The sequence below is a fragment of the Beta vulgaris genome, chromosome 3, assembly GCF_026745355.1.
Source record: "Beta vulgaris subsp. vulgaris cultivar EL10 chromosome 3, EL10.2, whole genome shotgun sequence".
In the NCBI taxonomy this organism is placed as follows: domain Eukaryota; kingdom Viridiplantae; phylum Streptophyta; class Magnoliopsida; order Caryophyllales; family Amaranthaceae; genus Beta; species Beta vulgaris.
The window spans coordinates 51528099-51544360 of NC_079204.1; the positions used below are offsets into that span (position 1 = coordinate 51528099).

At 37.8% G+C, this 16262-nt stretch overlaps 1 protein-coding gene, 1 long non-coding RNA gene and 1 pseudogene across 2 annotated transcripts; 2 read left to right on the forward strand and 1 right to left on the reverse strand.

The window, feature by feature from the left end:
* Window positions 1-2796: 2796 nt before the first annotated feature.
* On the forward strand, window positions 2797-5860 carry LOC125495763 (uncharacterized; annotated as a pseudogene).
* Window positions 5861-7688: 1828 nt separating this feature from the next.
* LOC125496107 (uncharacterized) lies at window positions 7689-9978 on the reverse strand. The gene is made up of 3 exons (XR_007272803.2): window positions 9781-9978; window positions 8725-8843; window positions 7689-8571 (listed from the first exon to the last, which is right to left on the reverse strand). It is a non-coding gene; the product is annotated as an uncharacterized LOC125496107 (long non-coding RNA).
* A 2219-nt stretch (window positions 9979-12197) lies between these two features.
* On the forward strand, window positions 12198-15050 carry LOC104889584 (xylan glycosyltransferase MUCI21). Its single transcript, XM_010674841.4, has 3 exons — window positions 12198-12574; window positions 12814-12879; window positions 13686-15050. Exons 1-3 carry the CDS (start codon window positions 12358-12360, stop codon window positions 14921-14923), a joined length of 1521 nt encoding a protein of 506 aa, XP_010673143.2. The 5' UTR covers window positions 12198-12357; the 3' UTR covers window positions 14924-15050.
* The last annotated feature ends 1212 nt before the right edge of the window (window positions 15051-16262 follow it).

Consider the following 16262-nt stretch of genomic DNA (forward strand, 5'->3'; position numbering starts at 1 on the left):
TGGATGGGGGTGAAAGCGAAGGCGATAGTGGTGAAGACGATCGCCGCCCACCCACAGCTCGACAACTTGAGTTATTAGTAGCTCACGCTATCAAAAATCAACTCGGGGAAAGTTCTCAAGGCAGTCATCGGTATGTAAAGCCTTATACCAAAAGAATTGACAAGCTGCAGATGCCACTTGGCTATCAGCCCCCAAGTTCCAGCATTTCGATGGGAAAGGAAATCCTAAGCAACACATTGCTCACTTTGTGGAAACATGCAATAATGCTGGTACCACAGATGATTTCCTGGTCAAACAATTCGTTCGTTCCTTAAAGGCATGGCCTTTGACTGGTACACTGATTTACCCTCACAATCCATCGACAGTTGGGATCAAATGGAGGAGGAATTCCTGAACAGGTTCTATAGCACTCGACGTATTGTCAGTATGACTGAACTAACTAAGACTCACCAGTGGAAGGATGAGCCAGTCATCGATTACATCAATCGTTGGCGCGCATTGAGTCTAGAGTGTAAAGATCGCCTGACTGAAGTCTCTGCTGTTGAGATGTGCATTCAAGGGATGGATTGGGACTTGCTTTATATTTTGCAAGGTATAAAGCCTAGGACTTTTCAGGAGTTGGCTACGCGAGCTCATGACATGGAGCTTACCATTGCCAACAATAGAGGCAAAAGCAACACTTCTTCAGAGTACAAGAAAGAGAAGAAGGATTTTAAGAAAACTGACAAGACTGCCAAAAGTTCGACTAAGGAGTCAATGTCGATCACGACTACCTCCTCGCCTGTCAAGATCTCTAGCAAGGCTGGTACTGAAAACAATAAGGGTTCACCTTCCAAAGAACCTAGGAAAAATAGGCCAACCTTGAAAGAACTCCAAGCAAAGAAATATCCATTTCCAGACTCTGATTTATCAGGGATGTTAGATGATTTGCTTGAAAACAAAGTCATTGAATTGCCCGAAGCTAAGCGTCCTGCGGAGGTCGGTAGGACTTCTGATCCTAACTACTGTCGGTACCACAGGCTGATTAGTCATCCTATAGAAAAGTGTATAACACTCAAGGAGAGAATCATGCAACTTGCAAAGGATGGGAAGATTGTATTGGATTTTGATGAAGTTGTCGAAGCTAATCATGCCTCTGCAATGTTAGATTCTTATTGGGAGGCTCAAACTTTGCAGTTTGGGAGTCTGGAGCCAGTAATTGTACATGTGTTGCGACCAGTTCTTCAAGTTGATGAGGTGCCATTTATTGAGCACAGTAGCCCAACTAGCAACCAACAAGAAGAGGATGACGAAGGGTGGACGTTAGTCACTAGAAGGAGGCCTAGACGACAGTCGAAGCCTCAACCAAAGGTTGCTTGTCGTAAGAAGAAGCACCAAAAAAGGAAAAGCTCAAGACGCTCGAAAGAAAAGAAAAAGTCAAAAAAGCATACTAAACAACAAGTATTGCCATTGACTTACTTGAACAAGACCCACTTACTCCTGTAATCTTGAAAGAATTCTTTCCTGAAGATTACTTTACTACGGTTACTGTTAATGCTACCTCATTCGTTGAGAATAATGAAGAAAAAGAAGAAGAGGGAGATCAAGAGAAGGTTAAAGAAAATGAAGTCTCTGTTAAAGTGACTGTTCAACATTCAGGGTCAGAGATAGATCCAAAGATATTATCTATCTTAGAAGCTCTTCCTACACGCATGGGATGGAGGCAGATCTTTCATTTGCCTCGAGAAATGTGTCGACAGGTGGCTCTTGCACTTCAGCATCCAGAACTATACCTTGACAAAGTGAAAGATGCTGGAGAGCCAATAGAAAGTTCGGCTAAATGCACGTCATGTAATTTTGCCTTAGCCTTCACTGATGAAGACTTATTGTTGGGTTCAAAACCTCACAACCGACCCTTGTTTGTTGCTGGTTATATTTTTGGCCAGAGAGTGAATCGTATCTTAGTGGATGGAGGTTCAGCTGTCAACATCATGCCAAAGTCCACCATGATTGATTTGGGGATCACTATGGAAGATCTTTCTGATAGTCGTCTAATGATCCAGGGGTTCAATTTGAACAGTCAGCGTGCCATAGGCATAATACGTCTTAACCTTGTGATGGGAGAGTTAACATCATCTACTCTCTTCCATGTCATAGATACAAAGACGTCATATAAAATGTTGCTTGGACGACCATGGTTACACGAAAATGGGGTGGTCGCATCAACCCTTCATCAATGTCTGAAATTTTATCGAGGAGGAGAGAAGAAAATAAATGGAGATGTAAAACCCTTTAGCATGACAGATTCGTACTTTGCCGATGCTAAGTTTTTTGAAGATGAAGAACCCTCGAGTGAAATGTTGCCATCTAAAATTCCTTCAACGGGGAAAAGGGGTACAAACAAAAATGGTGACATTCCATCGTCATCAAGCTCTAGGGAGTCAACCACCACTGAGATGCAACAACAAAAATACAGGGAGAAGGTAAAAGAAGAAGTTGTTGCTCAACCCCTTAAAGCAATGAAGAATTCAGTAACTACTCCAGTTTTGCGATATATTCCTAAATCACGTCGTAAGGAAGGGGAATCACCTTTTGCAGGGCATCAGGTCATGAAAGTAGATCCAAAGGAAGAAAAAGGAGTAGATGAGACTACTCTCCAATGTTTAAAGCAAGAAGTGGTTGTTCCTTTGCCTAGAGCCAACCACAATCAAATTGCTAAGCCTCCGACATCGGAATCTGTTGATCAATCTAGGAGAAAATGGCTTAACAAGGGTAAATTTGACCCAAACGCTTATAAGCTCTTGGCGAACTCTGGTTATGACTTGAAAATCCAGCGTCCATGGGAAATGTTATTGAGGTTAAGCCTCATGGAATCAATGACACACAAAAGAGATTACAAGAATATGGCGTTGAGGTACGTCCGACTAAAGTTGGTTTGGGATTTGAAGCTCCAACACCCATCAAAATTTCCGCACGGCGTAGAGGGACAACCTCTTCTTCACAATATATTACTGCGGAGGAAGTCGAAGAAAATGAGGGTGAAGAAGGTGCGACCCAGCAAAAAATATCGGTCTTTGATCGAATACAGTCGCCTGTCATAAAGAACCATACATCGGTTTTTGACAGACTTGGTGGACATGAGCTAAATGAAGGTGTGAAACCAAAAACACGAACACCCTTACAAGCTTCTCGATTCTCTAAGAAGAAGGCATCTGTCTTTAAACGTCTTGGCGCATCGACCTCAATTGATAAACAACCAAGACGGTCGGTACTAAGTCGCATCACAAGAAGCAAAGATGAAGTCAAAGGCGAGGACGCACCTCAAAGTGTTATTCCATCTCGCATGAGGCGTACACAGGTGGTAGACATCATTGAACATACACCTTTGAAAGCCAAAGGTCGTGTCATAGTGTTAACAAATCAAAGGAGTTCGCCTAGTCAAGAAAAAGAAAAGGATGTTGAATTTGTTTCTTCAAACCATATCACAGGGCATGAGGCTCCTGAAAGTGACGAGGAGATGGAAACAGATGAGGCTCCTAAAACTCTTGAAGATGGGGGGCAAGCCACCGTTGATGAGTTAAAAGAGTTAAACCTTGGAACTCAAGAAGCGCCACGCCCTGTCTACGTAAGCGCTTCTCTTACCCAACATGAAGAACAAAAATATTCCATGTTACTCTCTGATTATAAAGACGTATTTGCATGGAGCTATAAGGAGATGCCAGGACTCGACCCGAAAGTCGCTGTCCATCGTTTAGCCATCAAAAAGGGTGTCAGCCAAAGAAGCAATCTCAAAGACGTTTCAGGCCAGAACTAATTCCTGAAATTGAGGCAGAAGTAAACAAGCTCATTGATGCAGGATTTATTCGTGAAGTCAAGTACCCTACTTGGATAGCAAACATTGTGCCAGTACGAAAGAAAAATGGACAGTTACGAGTTTGTGTGGACTTCCGCGATTTAATGAGGCTGTCCAAAGGATGATTTCCCACTCCCCGTAACGGAAATCATATTATGATGCTACCACTGGTCATGAGGCTTTGTCATTTATGGATTGTACATGGATACAATCAAATCCACATGGCTCCTGAAGATCAAGAAGCAACTGCATTTCGAACCCCTAAAGGGATATTCTGTTACAAAGTTATGCCTTTCGGCTTGAAAAATGCCGGAGCTACGTATCAGCGTGCAATGCAGAAAATTTTCGAAGATATGATGCATCAAATTGTGGAATGCTACGTAGACGACTTGGTGGTAAAGTCTAAGAAAAAGGAGAATCATTTACATGACCTTCGTCAAGTCTTCGAAAGATTGCGAAAATGGAAATTAAAGATGAACCCTCTCAAGTGCGCTTTCGGCGTCACCTCAGGAAAGTTTCTAGGCTTCATTGTCAGGCACAGGGGCATTGAAATTGATCAAGCAAAGATTAAGGCCATCCAAGAGATGCCTGAACCTAAGAACCTCAAGGAGTTGCGTGGCCTCCAAGGGCGTCTCGCTTACATTCGAAGGTTTATTTCCAATTTGGCAGGCAGATGTCATCCTTTTAGTCATCTCATGAAAAAGGATGCCCCATTCAAATGGGATGACTCATGTAAAAAGGCCTTCGAAAGTATCAAGAAGTATTTGTCTTCTCCCCCCGTCTTGGGGGCACCAATAAAAGGGAAACCACTCATCCTTTATATCGCGGCGCAGGAGCGATCCCTGGGGGCAATGTGTGCTCAAGAGCAAGAAGATCGTAAGGAGACAGCTCTTTATTATTTAAGCCGAACTTTGGTGGGTGCTGAATTGAATTACTCCCCCATTGAAAAAATTTGCCTTGCTTTGATTTTGCAATCCAAAAATTAAGACATTACATGCAAGCACATACAGTTCATGTCATCTCAAGGTCTGACCCAATAAAATACATTCTCTCAAGGCCCGTGTTGTCTGGCAGACTTGCAAAGTGGGCTATGCTTCTGAAACAATATGACATTGTGTATGTTCCGCAAAAGGCTTCAAGGGGCAAGCGATAGCAGATTTTTTCGCGGACCACCCAGTCCCTGCAGAATGGGAGATATCAGATGATTTGCCAGGTGAAGACGTGTTTTTCATTGAAATACTCCCACCTTGGAAAATGTACTTTGACGGTGCCGCTCGTCATGACGGTGCGGGAGCTGGAGTTGTCTTCATTTCTCCAGAAAAGTGTATACTGCCATACTCTTTTATGCTAACTCAACTGTGCTCCAATAATATGGCTGAGTACCAAGCACTCATAATAGGCCTCCAAATGGCAATCGAAATGGGACTTAGAGATTTAGACATTCACGGGGACTCCCAATTGGTCCTAAAACAACTATCAGGTGAATATGAAGTCAAAAAGAATGATTTAATCCCTTGTCAAAGGCAAGCATCACAATTGCTTGACAAACTCGATACCGTCAAGTTAGAACATGTTCCAAGGAGTGCCAACAAGATGGCTGACGCGCTAGCTGGGCTTGCAGCCACTTTGGCACTGGGGGCAGAAGAAAGAATGTATGTACCCGTTTGCAAACAATGGGTTGTTACTCCTGATGACGATGGTGTTGACGAATATGCTGAAGAAGTCGACATAATCTCTGTCTATCAAATCGACAAAGAAGATTGGCGTCAACCAATTATCGATTATTTGGAACATGAAAAATTGCCAAGTGATCCAAAACATAAGACAGAGATTCGTCGTCGAGCCTCACGATTTATATATTATAAGGGGACTCTCTATCGACGATCCTTTCATGGTCTTTGGTTAAGATGTCTTGGAGATGAAGAAGCAAAACAAACCATGGAGGAAGCTCAAGTCTCAGGTCCCAAACTACATGATTGTATTAAAAGAATGGGTTACTATTGGCTAACCATGGTACAAGATGCATGACTATGCAAAAAATGTGAAGCCTGCCAATTTCACGCTAACTTCATTCATCAACCTCAGAGCCATTGCACCCACAGTCGCATCCTGGCCATTTGAAGCATGGGGACTCGATGTAGGTTGGCCCAATTACACCAAAGTCATCTGCTGGACAGCAATATTTTGGCAGCGACTGATTATTTTTCTAAGTGGGCAGAAGCCATCCCCTACGTGAAGTGAAAAAAGAAAATGTTGTTGACTTCATTCGTACTCACATCATCTACAGATATGGTGTACCCCAACGAATTGTCACGGACAATGGAACACCATTTTACAATAAGTTGATGAAAAACTTATGTGAGAAGTTTAAATTCACACAACATAGATCATCAATGTACAATGCACCTGCGAATGGGTTAGCTGAAGCGTTCAACAAGACACTTTGTAGTTTATTGAGCAAAGTGGTCGCCAAGTCCAAACGTGATTGGCATGAAAGAATAGGGGAAGCTTTATGGGCATATAGAACGACATATAAATCAGCAACACAATCAACCCCATACTCGTTGGTGTATGGCGTTGAGGCAGTTCTCCCCTAGAACTTCAAATTCCATCATTGCGAATTGCCATACAGGAAGGCTTGACGTCTGATGAAAATGATAAACTCCGACTTGATGAGTTGGAGGCGCTTGACGAAAAAAGACTCCAAGCACAACAAAAATCTGAGTGCTACCAAGCTCGCATGTCACGCGCTTTCAATAAGAAAGTTCGACCTCGCTCCTTTCAAGTTGGAGACATGGTCCTAGCAATTAAGAGACCCATCATTATTTCTCGCAAGACGGGAAGTAAATTCAGTTCTAAATGGGATGGTCCATACGTTGTCAAAGAGGTGTACACTAATGGGGCCTATAAAATTGTTGACGCTGACGGATTACGGGTGGGGCCTATCAACGGCAAGTTTCTGAAGCGCTACTACTCATGAAAAGTAAGAACAGCGTTAACTCCTAAGCAAGAGGATAAACTGCATATTTTGAAAGAAACATACGTGCTTTGAACTACGTTGGCTTGATCTTGTAAAAGCAATTTGTTGATATTTTACAAGTACGTAGGCAGCTAGGGTAACATAAAAATTACTCAAGTGCAGCCACACCACAAAAAAAAAAAAATTGTAATACTCCTGGCCCGCAAGAGTATAAACTGTGAACGGCGAAACAAAAATAAAAAATTGTAATACTCCTGGCCCGCAAGAGTATAAACTGTGAACGGCGAAACAAATAAAAAAATTGTAATACTCCTGGCCCGCAAGAGTATAAACTGTGAACGGCGAAACAAAAATAAAAAATTGTAATACTCCTGGCCCGCAAGAGTATAAACTGTGAACGGCGAAACAAAAATAAAAAAATTGTAATACTCCTGGCCCGCAAGAGTATAAACTGTGAACGGCGAAACAAAAATAAAAAAATTGTAATACTCCTGGCCCGCAAGAGTATAAACTGTGAACGGCGAAACAAAATAAAAAAATTGTAATACTCCTGGCCCGCAAGAGTATAAACTGTGAACGGCGAAACAAAAAAAAAAAAAATTGTAACTCCCAAGCAAGAGTCTAAACGGCACACCAAAAAATTCTAACTCCCAAGCAAGAGTCTAAACTGCACACCAAAAACTCTAACTCCTAAGCAAGAGTGTAAACTGCATATCCAAGCAAAAAAAAAAAAAAACAAAGAAAATTTGAACTCCCAAGTAAGAGTTTAAATTGCACACACACACAAAAAAAAAGTTCTAACTCCTAGCCCACAAGAATGCAAACAGTGAAGGACGACATCAAAACAAAAGCAATTCTTCGGGTTAACGAACAATAATTTAACAAAACAAAAATCATGGGTTAGACAACATACCTCGAGGGTGAGATTGACTGTCTTCAAGGGACTGTCTGGAGGTGTCAGTGTCGCAGTGCTAAAGACATATGAATAACACCCCTGACAGGCTCACAGTGCTAAAGACATGTGGCCCATCACGACGGAATCCCTGCCTTCGTCTTCGTCTTCAAGGGACTGTCTGGAGGTGTCAGTGTCGCAGTGCTAAAGACATATGAATAACACCCCTGACAGGCTCACAGTGCTAAAGACATGTGGCCCATCACGACGGAATCCCTGCCTTCGTCTTCGTCTTCGTCTTCAAGGGACTGTCTGGAGGTGTCAGTGTCGCAGTGCTAAAGACATATGAATAACACCCCTGACAGGCTCACAGTGCTAAAGACATGTGGCCCATCACGACGGAATCCCTGCCTTCGTCTTCGTCTTCAAGGGACTGTCTGGAGGTGTCAGTGTCGCAGTGCTAAAGACATATGAATAACACCCCTGACAGGCTCACAGTGCTAAAGACATGTGGCCCATCACGACGGAATCCCTGCCTTCGTCTTCGTCTTCAAGGGACTGTCTGGAGGTGTCAGTGTCGCAGTGCTAAAGACATATGAATAACACCCCTGACAGGCTCACAGTGCTAAAGACATGTGGCCCATCACGACGGAATCTCTGCCTTCATCTTCGTCCCCGTCTTCAAGTGAACCTGTCATTCACACCAAAAAAAAATATACGGGTACACATGCACAAAAAAAAGTGATACTGTGCAAACAAAATATTTTAGACTAAAAGGGTGTTAAAAGAAAAAAGTCATCACCTCACTAGTCTTGAGCTTCTGCAAGACTTCAAAGTTAGTCTAGAATTCCATTATCTCACAAAATACTGCAAGTCAAACAAAGTAGGTTAAGACCTAATTGTGTTAAAAAAAAAAAAAAAAAAAAAAAAAAAAAAAAAAAAAAAAAAAAAAAAAAAACAAAGTGCCCACTCACATAAAAAAAAAAAGGTGTGAAACAAAGAGACTAAATAGGACATAACCTTGCTAGAGTTGTGCCTTTTGGTGTTGAACAATGTTGGGAGCATCATTGTCCTAGTTCTGTAACACCTTATGTACTCATGGACACTTTGTCCCTTTGATTAATGCACTTCTCTTTCCCCTAAAAAAAAATAGGGACAACAAGATAAATCACCGAAATTCAAACTGAAAAGGTGAAATTCAAAAGTACATTAATAAAAGAAAAAATTATATATATAACTTGCAAGAAGCGGGTTGTATAGTTGTTCTTCTTCGCAAGAACTTTGAATTGGTTGATTACCTAGTACGAATAAGGCAAAAATAAACAAGCCTGTGAAAAAAAAAAGCCAAAGCAATCACAGTGCTGACACATCTCGCATCTCGCAAACATGAATTGCAGTTGACGGCAAAGTTTGGGTAAAAATATATATATATATATATATATATATATATATATATACATATATTCCGAAATTTGGGTAAAAAAAAAAAGTCGAAGGTTGGCGTCACAGTTATATGACATTCATGGTGTCAAACTGCGTATACAAGCAATCAGGGGATCATGTATGATCATTCTCATCACAAACAAAACAAAACAAATAATAATAAAAAAGGGCAGCACACATTACACATGGCAGGATAATCCATAGTTTGACAAAATCTACTTCGCTGATACTGATGATGAATCATGCAAATAGAAAGGAAAAAATTAATGAAAAAAAAAAAAAAAAAAGAGAGAACATGTTGATGCAGAAGACAAGTAACCAAAAGACAAAAAAGAAAATAAATCATCATGCTTCCTATTCAAATCAACCGAAAGTCAATAGAGAAGAGGAAGGAGAAACAATTCTATGGCTAATAAAGAGACAATATCAACAACCCCATATTCCTATGTGATGAAAGGAATAACGAAGTACTGGTGAATAACCGGTTAATATGCAGAAAAAAAAAAAAAAAAAATCAAGACAAATTCAGGAGCAGTGATGTACCCACAGTGTTATATTATCAGTGAATAATCATCAAGCATCAGACGATGGTGGGAATTCAAGGAAAAAAAATGTATTGCGTGTGTGCGTTACCTTGATTCACAAAAGACGAAGTTGGTTTGCAAAGCTACGAGTCAAACCCAATGTCTGGGTAAATAAATGAAGACCAACAGATTGACGTACAAATTGATTCTGCTAATGTGCACATAGCACATTAAACGCAAGTCTTGTGTATTTATATACCTCAAGAAAAGATAACCTAAAATTTATTCGATTAGGATTATTTTTCCGAGTCCAAAAACTTAATAGAGTTGTAAGTAGTTCATAACTCTAGGAAACAACTCTCAACACGGTGATTGTCACCTAATTGCTAAACCAAACACAAATTCGAGACCTTGTCACGATTAAACACTTCAAATCGTGTACGTGACGATGTCTCGAGGGGGCAATTTGTAGACACTAAAAATTTATTAGTGTTTTACATTAAAATAAATTGATTATTATTGAGCTAAAATAAATCTGATTAGCCCAATTTAATTAATTTAGCCCACTCAAATTACATATCCAAATTAAATTAAACAAATATAATTTGGGTTATAAAGTATTGGGCTAGCCCAAATTACTAGTTCGAGTAAGACGGTCAAGTGGCAAAGGTAAAAAGACTTCCAAGTCATAAACGGACCCAAACCCATAAATTACCAAGTCCATGAAGGGATCTCCATTTCCTATAAATAGACCTCACATCTCTCAGTTGAGGGGACGGAAAAATCATTATTCTCAAGAGCTCATAAAATTCTCTTAGAATTCTCTCTGCAATTAGTCAACAAGCACATCAAAACTGTGCCGACTATTTAAATACACCCAAACATATTCGACTGAGATTCAAGCTTTGTCAGCCCTCATTCGAATATACCCAAACAAAACTCAAACTCAGGTTGACGTCGACAAAACGTCATCCCACACTCAAACTCAAATTGACATTGACAACAGGTCAGTCTACATTCAACTCCACGTCGACACCAACACGTGTCACTCTCAAGCTACGAAACAGAATCAGAGGACTTAGTTTATTTTTCATTATAAACTGTTTACAGAGATTGTACACAATACATTTATTGAAATATAATTTCTTTGTTACTTTATTTCTCGTCTTATTTATTTCGACTCGAAATTTTGTGTATACAGCAACATTCTTCGGAATTCCTTTTTATTATTTCTAAAACAAACATACTTTTTCTTCAAAATGTAGACTGTAAGGTACAAGTAACTTAAAACCCTCAACTTTCTCTCTCTTCCTTTATCTACAACTTTTGAGGGTTTCTTCCGTTACCAAGGATCAATAGCACCTTTGCTTGTAATCCAGGAAAAGAAGCCAAAAGATTTTGGATAAACTAGCCACCACAAATTTTTACGTATTACCGCTTGTATCTATCTAGAAGAGTAGAAATAGATGGACCCAATACAATACAAAGTTCATATCTCCCAAGCAAGCAAAACACCCGTCATATATCCGAGTATATCATGAGCGTGATACATCATTTATTCAATATCATTGTTTTGTTCATTTGCTTATTTTACGCTTGCTAAAACGACCAATAAACCTAAAATGACCTTGAATGTAGCATATAAATTGCATTAAACAACAAAGCCTAACTCACTTAGAAAGACTCGTCTTTTAGAAAAAATCTTGAGCTCCTTACCATAAGTACAATAAACAAGTTTATATTCTAGTTCTTTGATTTTCAGGTAAGCAGATGTACTTAGGCTCTGTTTGGCAAAACATTTAAGACACCTCAAATGAGCAGGTGCTAAAAGTTTAAGTCACCTAAAACAAATAGTCGTGTTTAGGTAAGAGCTTAAATAAAATTTAAGCTAAAAAACTGACTGATATTGAATTGCTATTAAATATAACATCTCAATTTAAGGTGCTAAAGTTTTCAACTACCTTACCAATTCAGTTCCTTTTCAACTACCTTATCAATTTCACCTCTATTTTAACTTATGTTCTCAAACATAGCCTTAGAAAAGTTTAGATAAGAAAATATGTTACTAGTATCGATATAAATACACCTAAATTTGGATTGTAAGAAATCATGTCAAATCGATTCATTTAATATAAATAAGATTCAAGTGGATTTCATACATGACATCATATATCACTCATCTCATCACATTCTCAAATACTCATTAAACAAATCGTTATACGACATCTACACTAAAACATCAGTTTAAAATTCGTCATCCAATTTACTAATATAAACACTTCGGATCAGTTTTTGACAGCTCTATCCAAAGGCTATATCCACAATGCCACAAGGCAAGAACTTTTCTCCCCTGGCCTTATTTGACCAACAAGGCCATAAATGATAAAACCACGCGCTCTAGATCAGTCTCTCACCCACCTTTCTCAATTGTTGAAGTTTGACACATTATACTCTTCCCCAAACTATAAGGTTAGTTATAACTTCATGCATCTTCTCATATTTTTACATTCCTTCTCTCTTCTTCTTGCTATCTTTGTTCTATCTTTCAACATCTAAAACAATAGATTCCTATTACTATAGGTACCATTTTTATATGCCTAAAACTTACACGGTTAACAGCTGTATAATTTTCCATATATAGGAAGAAGTAAAGCATTATACCACTTTATTTTAGAGTATATATAAGATGGTGTATTTCCAAATATATTACTATGATCTTCATGAAACAAGAAAATTTGATGAAACATCTTTTATTAATAAGAGTAAGATTATGAAAAAAGAATTAAGGTTGATCAAGAGAGTTCAATCTAAGCTTCTTTCTCTCCTCTTTCTGTCTTTCCTCTCTTGCAGCCTCATTTGGGTGTCTCAGATTTTTGGGTTTCCATTTTCCCTCTCTTTTATACGTAAGTACAATGTAATTTTACGTACTTTCTCCGTAACAGAAAGAATACAACAATTGGGTATTATTTATGAGCTATAAAATATTCAATTGTTGCGTTCTTTATGTTACGGAGGAAGTATTATAGTTGATAATATTTTGAATTTTGTTCAGTTATACGATATGTTCTGTTTTCCCCTGTTTCCATGCATGCATGATAAACTGACATATATATGATCTTTTTTATTTGGTGATTATAAACAGGAGAAGAGAAATCTTCACATGAGAAATTGGGTTCAGATTTTTCTATTCCTTCTTCAATATCAAATGGTATTTCCTCCTATCTTTAGGTTATTTTTAATTGTAAATTTTCTTATAAGCTTAGAAAAATGAATATTGTGCATAATAGTCCTAAACTGTAAAGTCAATGGTTAATTCATAGAAATAAATAAAACCTAATTAAGAGGAAGTATGTCTTAACTTAATTCATTGAGCAATTGAAAGAATACTTTTTTTTTTTTTTATAGAAACAAATTTTATTAATACTGTAATTGATAAACTATAATACTTTGTTCATATAATAATACTCCTAAACATGTAGTATTATTATAATTTATTCATTCTCTTTTAATTAGTAAGGCTTATTTTTCAGTTATTCCAAGTCCAACTCATTGAATTGTTTAATTCAGCAATTAAACATTAGGTTTATACTTCCTCAGGTTTCAAGGGTTACCAAACAATTTGGACTAACCATATTGAATTTTGAGTAGTCCACAATACTAAAGGAAAATTCTATTCTTGAGTGTCAAATAGCATCATAATTCATAAGTATTCATAAATATGTTAGGTATTGGTTAGAGTTTTGGTCAATTTTAAGTTATAATGGTCAATACATCATAAATATAGCAAATAAGAATGAATCAACTTGGATCAAATTTGAATGGGTCGAACTTGAGTTTGATCGGATTTGAAATTCTCATTATAAACTTAGTCAAATTTGGATGAGATGTAGTAAACAATTTATACGTCATACATGATATCATACATAAAACAAGTTCGTGTTGTATGTTTTGTATAAATAAACATATGATCGATTCCAATCCGATTCTAACCCAAAATTATTTGGTTGAATGTAGGAACATTATATTGTGATAAAAGCCACTTTCGAACAGACATATGCTTCATGAAGGGAGACATAAGAACAAATTCTTCTTCATCTTCAATCTTCATATACACATCAACAAACCCAAAATCCCATCTTAATGACTTTGCTACACATTTTGAGGAACATGAGCTAAAACATGAAACCATCAAGCCTTATACCCGAAAATGGGAGACTAGTGTAATGAACACAATTGACCAATTACACCTAATCTCAAAACCATTAGCTAACTCTGATCACAAATGCGACGTCGTTCACAACGTTCCGGCTATATTCTTCTCAACCGGAGGTTATACCGGCAATGTATACCATGAATTCAATGATGGCATAATCCCTTTGTATATAACTTCTCAACATTTTAACAAAGAAGTCATCTTTGTTATCCTTGAATACCATTCTTGGTGGTACACAAAGTATGCTCAAATCCTAAGACAACTTTCTAATTTTCCTCTAATCAATTTTGACTCCAACAATCATTCCAAGACACATTGCTTTCAAGAAGCCATTGTAGGATTAAAAATCCATGATGAGCTCACAATCGACTCATCCGGCCTCATGGAAGGAAGCTCAAGCACAGCCAATATGTTAGGCTTTCGAAACCTTCTAAGTCGAGCTTTTGAGGCTCCGAAAGGGGTACTAAATCATCACAAGAAGAAGCCGAAAATGGTCTTATTGTCTCGAAGTGGATCGAGAGCCATAATTAACGAGCATTTGTTGGTTAAATTAGCACAAAAAATAGGATTTAACGTACAAATATTGAAGCCTAATCGAAAAACAGAACTAGGTACCATATATGAGGCAATTAGTAGTAGTGATATTATGATTGGAGTTCATGGAGCTGGCATGACTCATTTACTCTTCCTTGAGCCTAAATGCATCTTGGTTCAAGTAATTCCACTAGGAACCGATTGGGCATCCGAGAATTACTATGGGCAACCCGCGAAAAAGATGGGATTAAGGTACATTGGTTACAAAATTCATCCTAGAGAAAGCTCATTGTACCAGAAGTACAATAAAGATGATCCTGTTTTAACAGATCCAAATAGTGTAAATAAAAAAGGTTGGGGTTATACCAAAACAGTTTATCTAGATGATCAGAAAGTGAGATTGGATCTCAAGAGGTTTAACAAGTTGTTAGTTCGAGTGTATGATGATCACTTTGTTAATTTGAGGAATACATCTAGGAGGCAACATGGAAGGCTAATTTTGTAGTAGTGAACTTCTGGTTCCCTTCAATTCTTTTGTTCTTTAATTTGTAAAGTTTTTTTAATTGTACATATATATACTATAGAGTAATTTATACAACTAATATGTAAATTTGAAATCAATCTTTTTTAAATGTTAACCGTCCATAAGCAATTTCTTTTCACAAATTTTTTGGTGTAATTGTTACACCATAATTTATGTTATCACAAACTAGAAACCACTACTTCTTTTTGTAAAATAAACTCAAATTATATGATACAAATGACATGAAATTCATCTCAACATTTGTATAATATATGTTATTCTTGTTAAAGTGTATGTCATTATGCATGTTACACAATAAGTTATGGTGTAACATGTTACAATTTACACCCGAGAGGGACATTCACTTCATGAGATGGTATTGTGTCAGACTTGTCTGACAAACCATTCTCGTCGGACGTCACACACAGAAGACCAAATGAAAGAAAAACAACACAAGTGAAAGAATTTACACACCAGCTGAAAGAATACAAGAATCAATTGAAAGAATACAATAATCAACTGAAAAAAAACACAAGCTGAAAGAATTTACATACCAACTGAAAGAATACAATTAACTGAAACATAAAAAACTCAAGAAAAACAAAATCAAAATACCAAATGAAAAGTAGAAATGTCTAATAAAGAAAAACAACATCAAATGAAAGGAAAACATATGTGAATGATACAATCACTATTAGCAAAAAACAGCTGGAGTTGGTTAGAAAGATGGATGGCAGCAAAACATGGGAATATAGACTAATAATGGAAGAGCTCATAGTACAATATCAGAAGTAAAACGCCACTCCTAAAACTTTGTCAATCCTTCAAAGAAACTTGTCCTAAATCTTCTGAACTCCAAAGTCATGTAAAAGTAAGAAAGAACAATATGACCACAAGAATCTCGGCTAAACCACCCATGATAGCTCAAGCAACGCGTTCAGATTTTCTGTATGATGAGAGCTCGGCGTCCTCCTCCATGTGCACTTCCACAAGTCCACAACTCTAGTTTTTGGGAACGAGGAGCATGTATGGTGCCCTGTCCGACGGAACCTATTGGGTCAGACGGTCTGACCCAATAGTTTCACTTACTTGGAGCATAGCTCGAACCTTGAAACTAATTCTATATAAATAAGAATAAAAAGTATTAAGGTATAAAGAGCAAAATGGTATAGATCCAGAAATGAATCATAATGTGAATACACATAGATAAGATATGAAACCAACCTTTATACCACATAATAGAGGAAAATTCATCAGAAACAACCATTCAAATACAAGTTTTTGCAAGAAACAACCTTTTAAATACAAGTTTTTGCGAGAA

What these genes read in the sequence shown, in the direction of transcription:
- LOC104889584 (XM_010674841.4), top strand. Translation starts at nt 12,358, where the DNA reads ATGGTGTATTTCCAAATATATTACTATGATCTTCATGAAACAAGAAAA. An exon ending in ATTTTCCCTCTCTTTTATAC is followed by an intron (nt 12,575 to 12,813) that starts GTAAGTACAATG and finishes GATTATAAACAG; the next exon opens with GAGAAGAGAAATCTTCACAT. An exon ending in TCCTTCTTCAATATCAAATG is followed by an intron (nt 12,880 to 13,685) that starts GTATTTCCTCCT and finishes GGTTGAATGTAG; the next exon opens with GAACATTATATTGTGATAAA.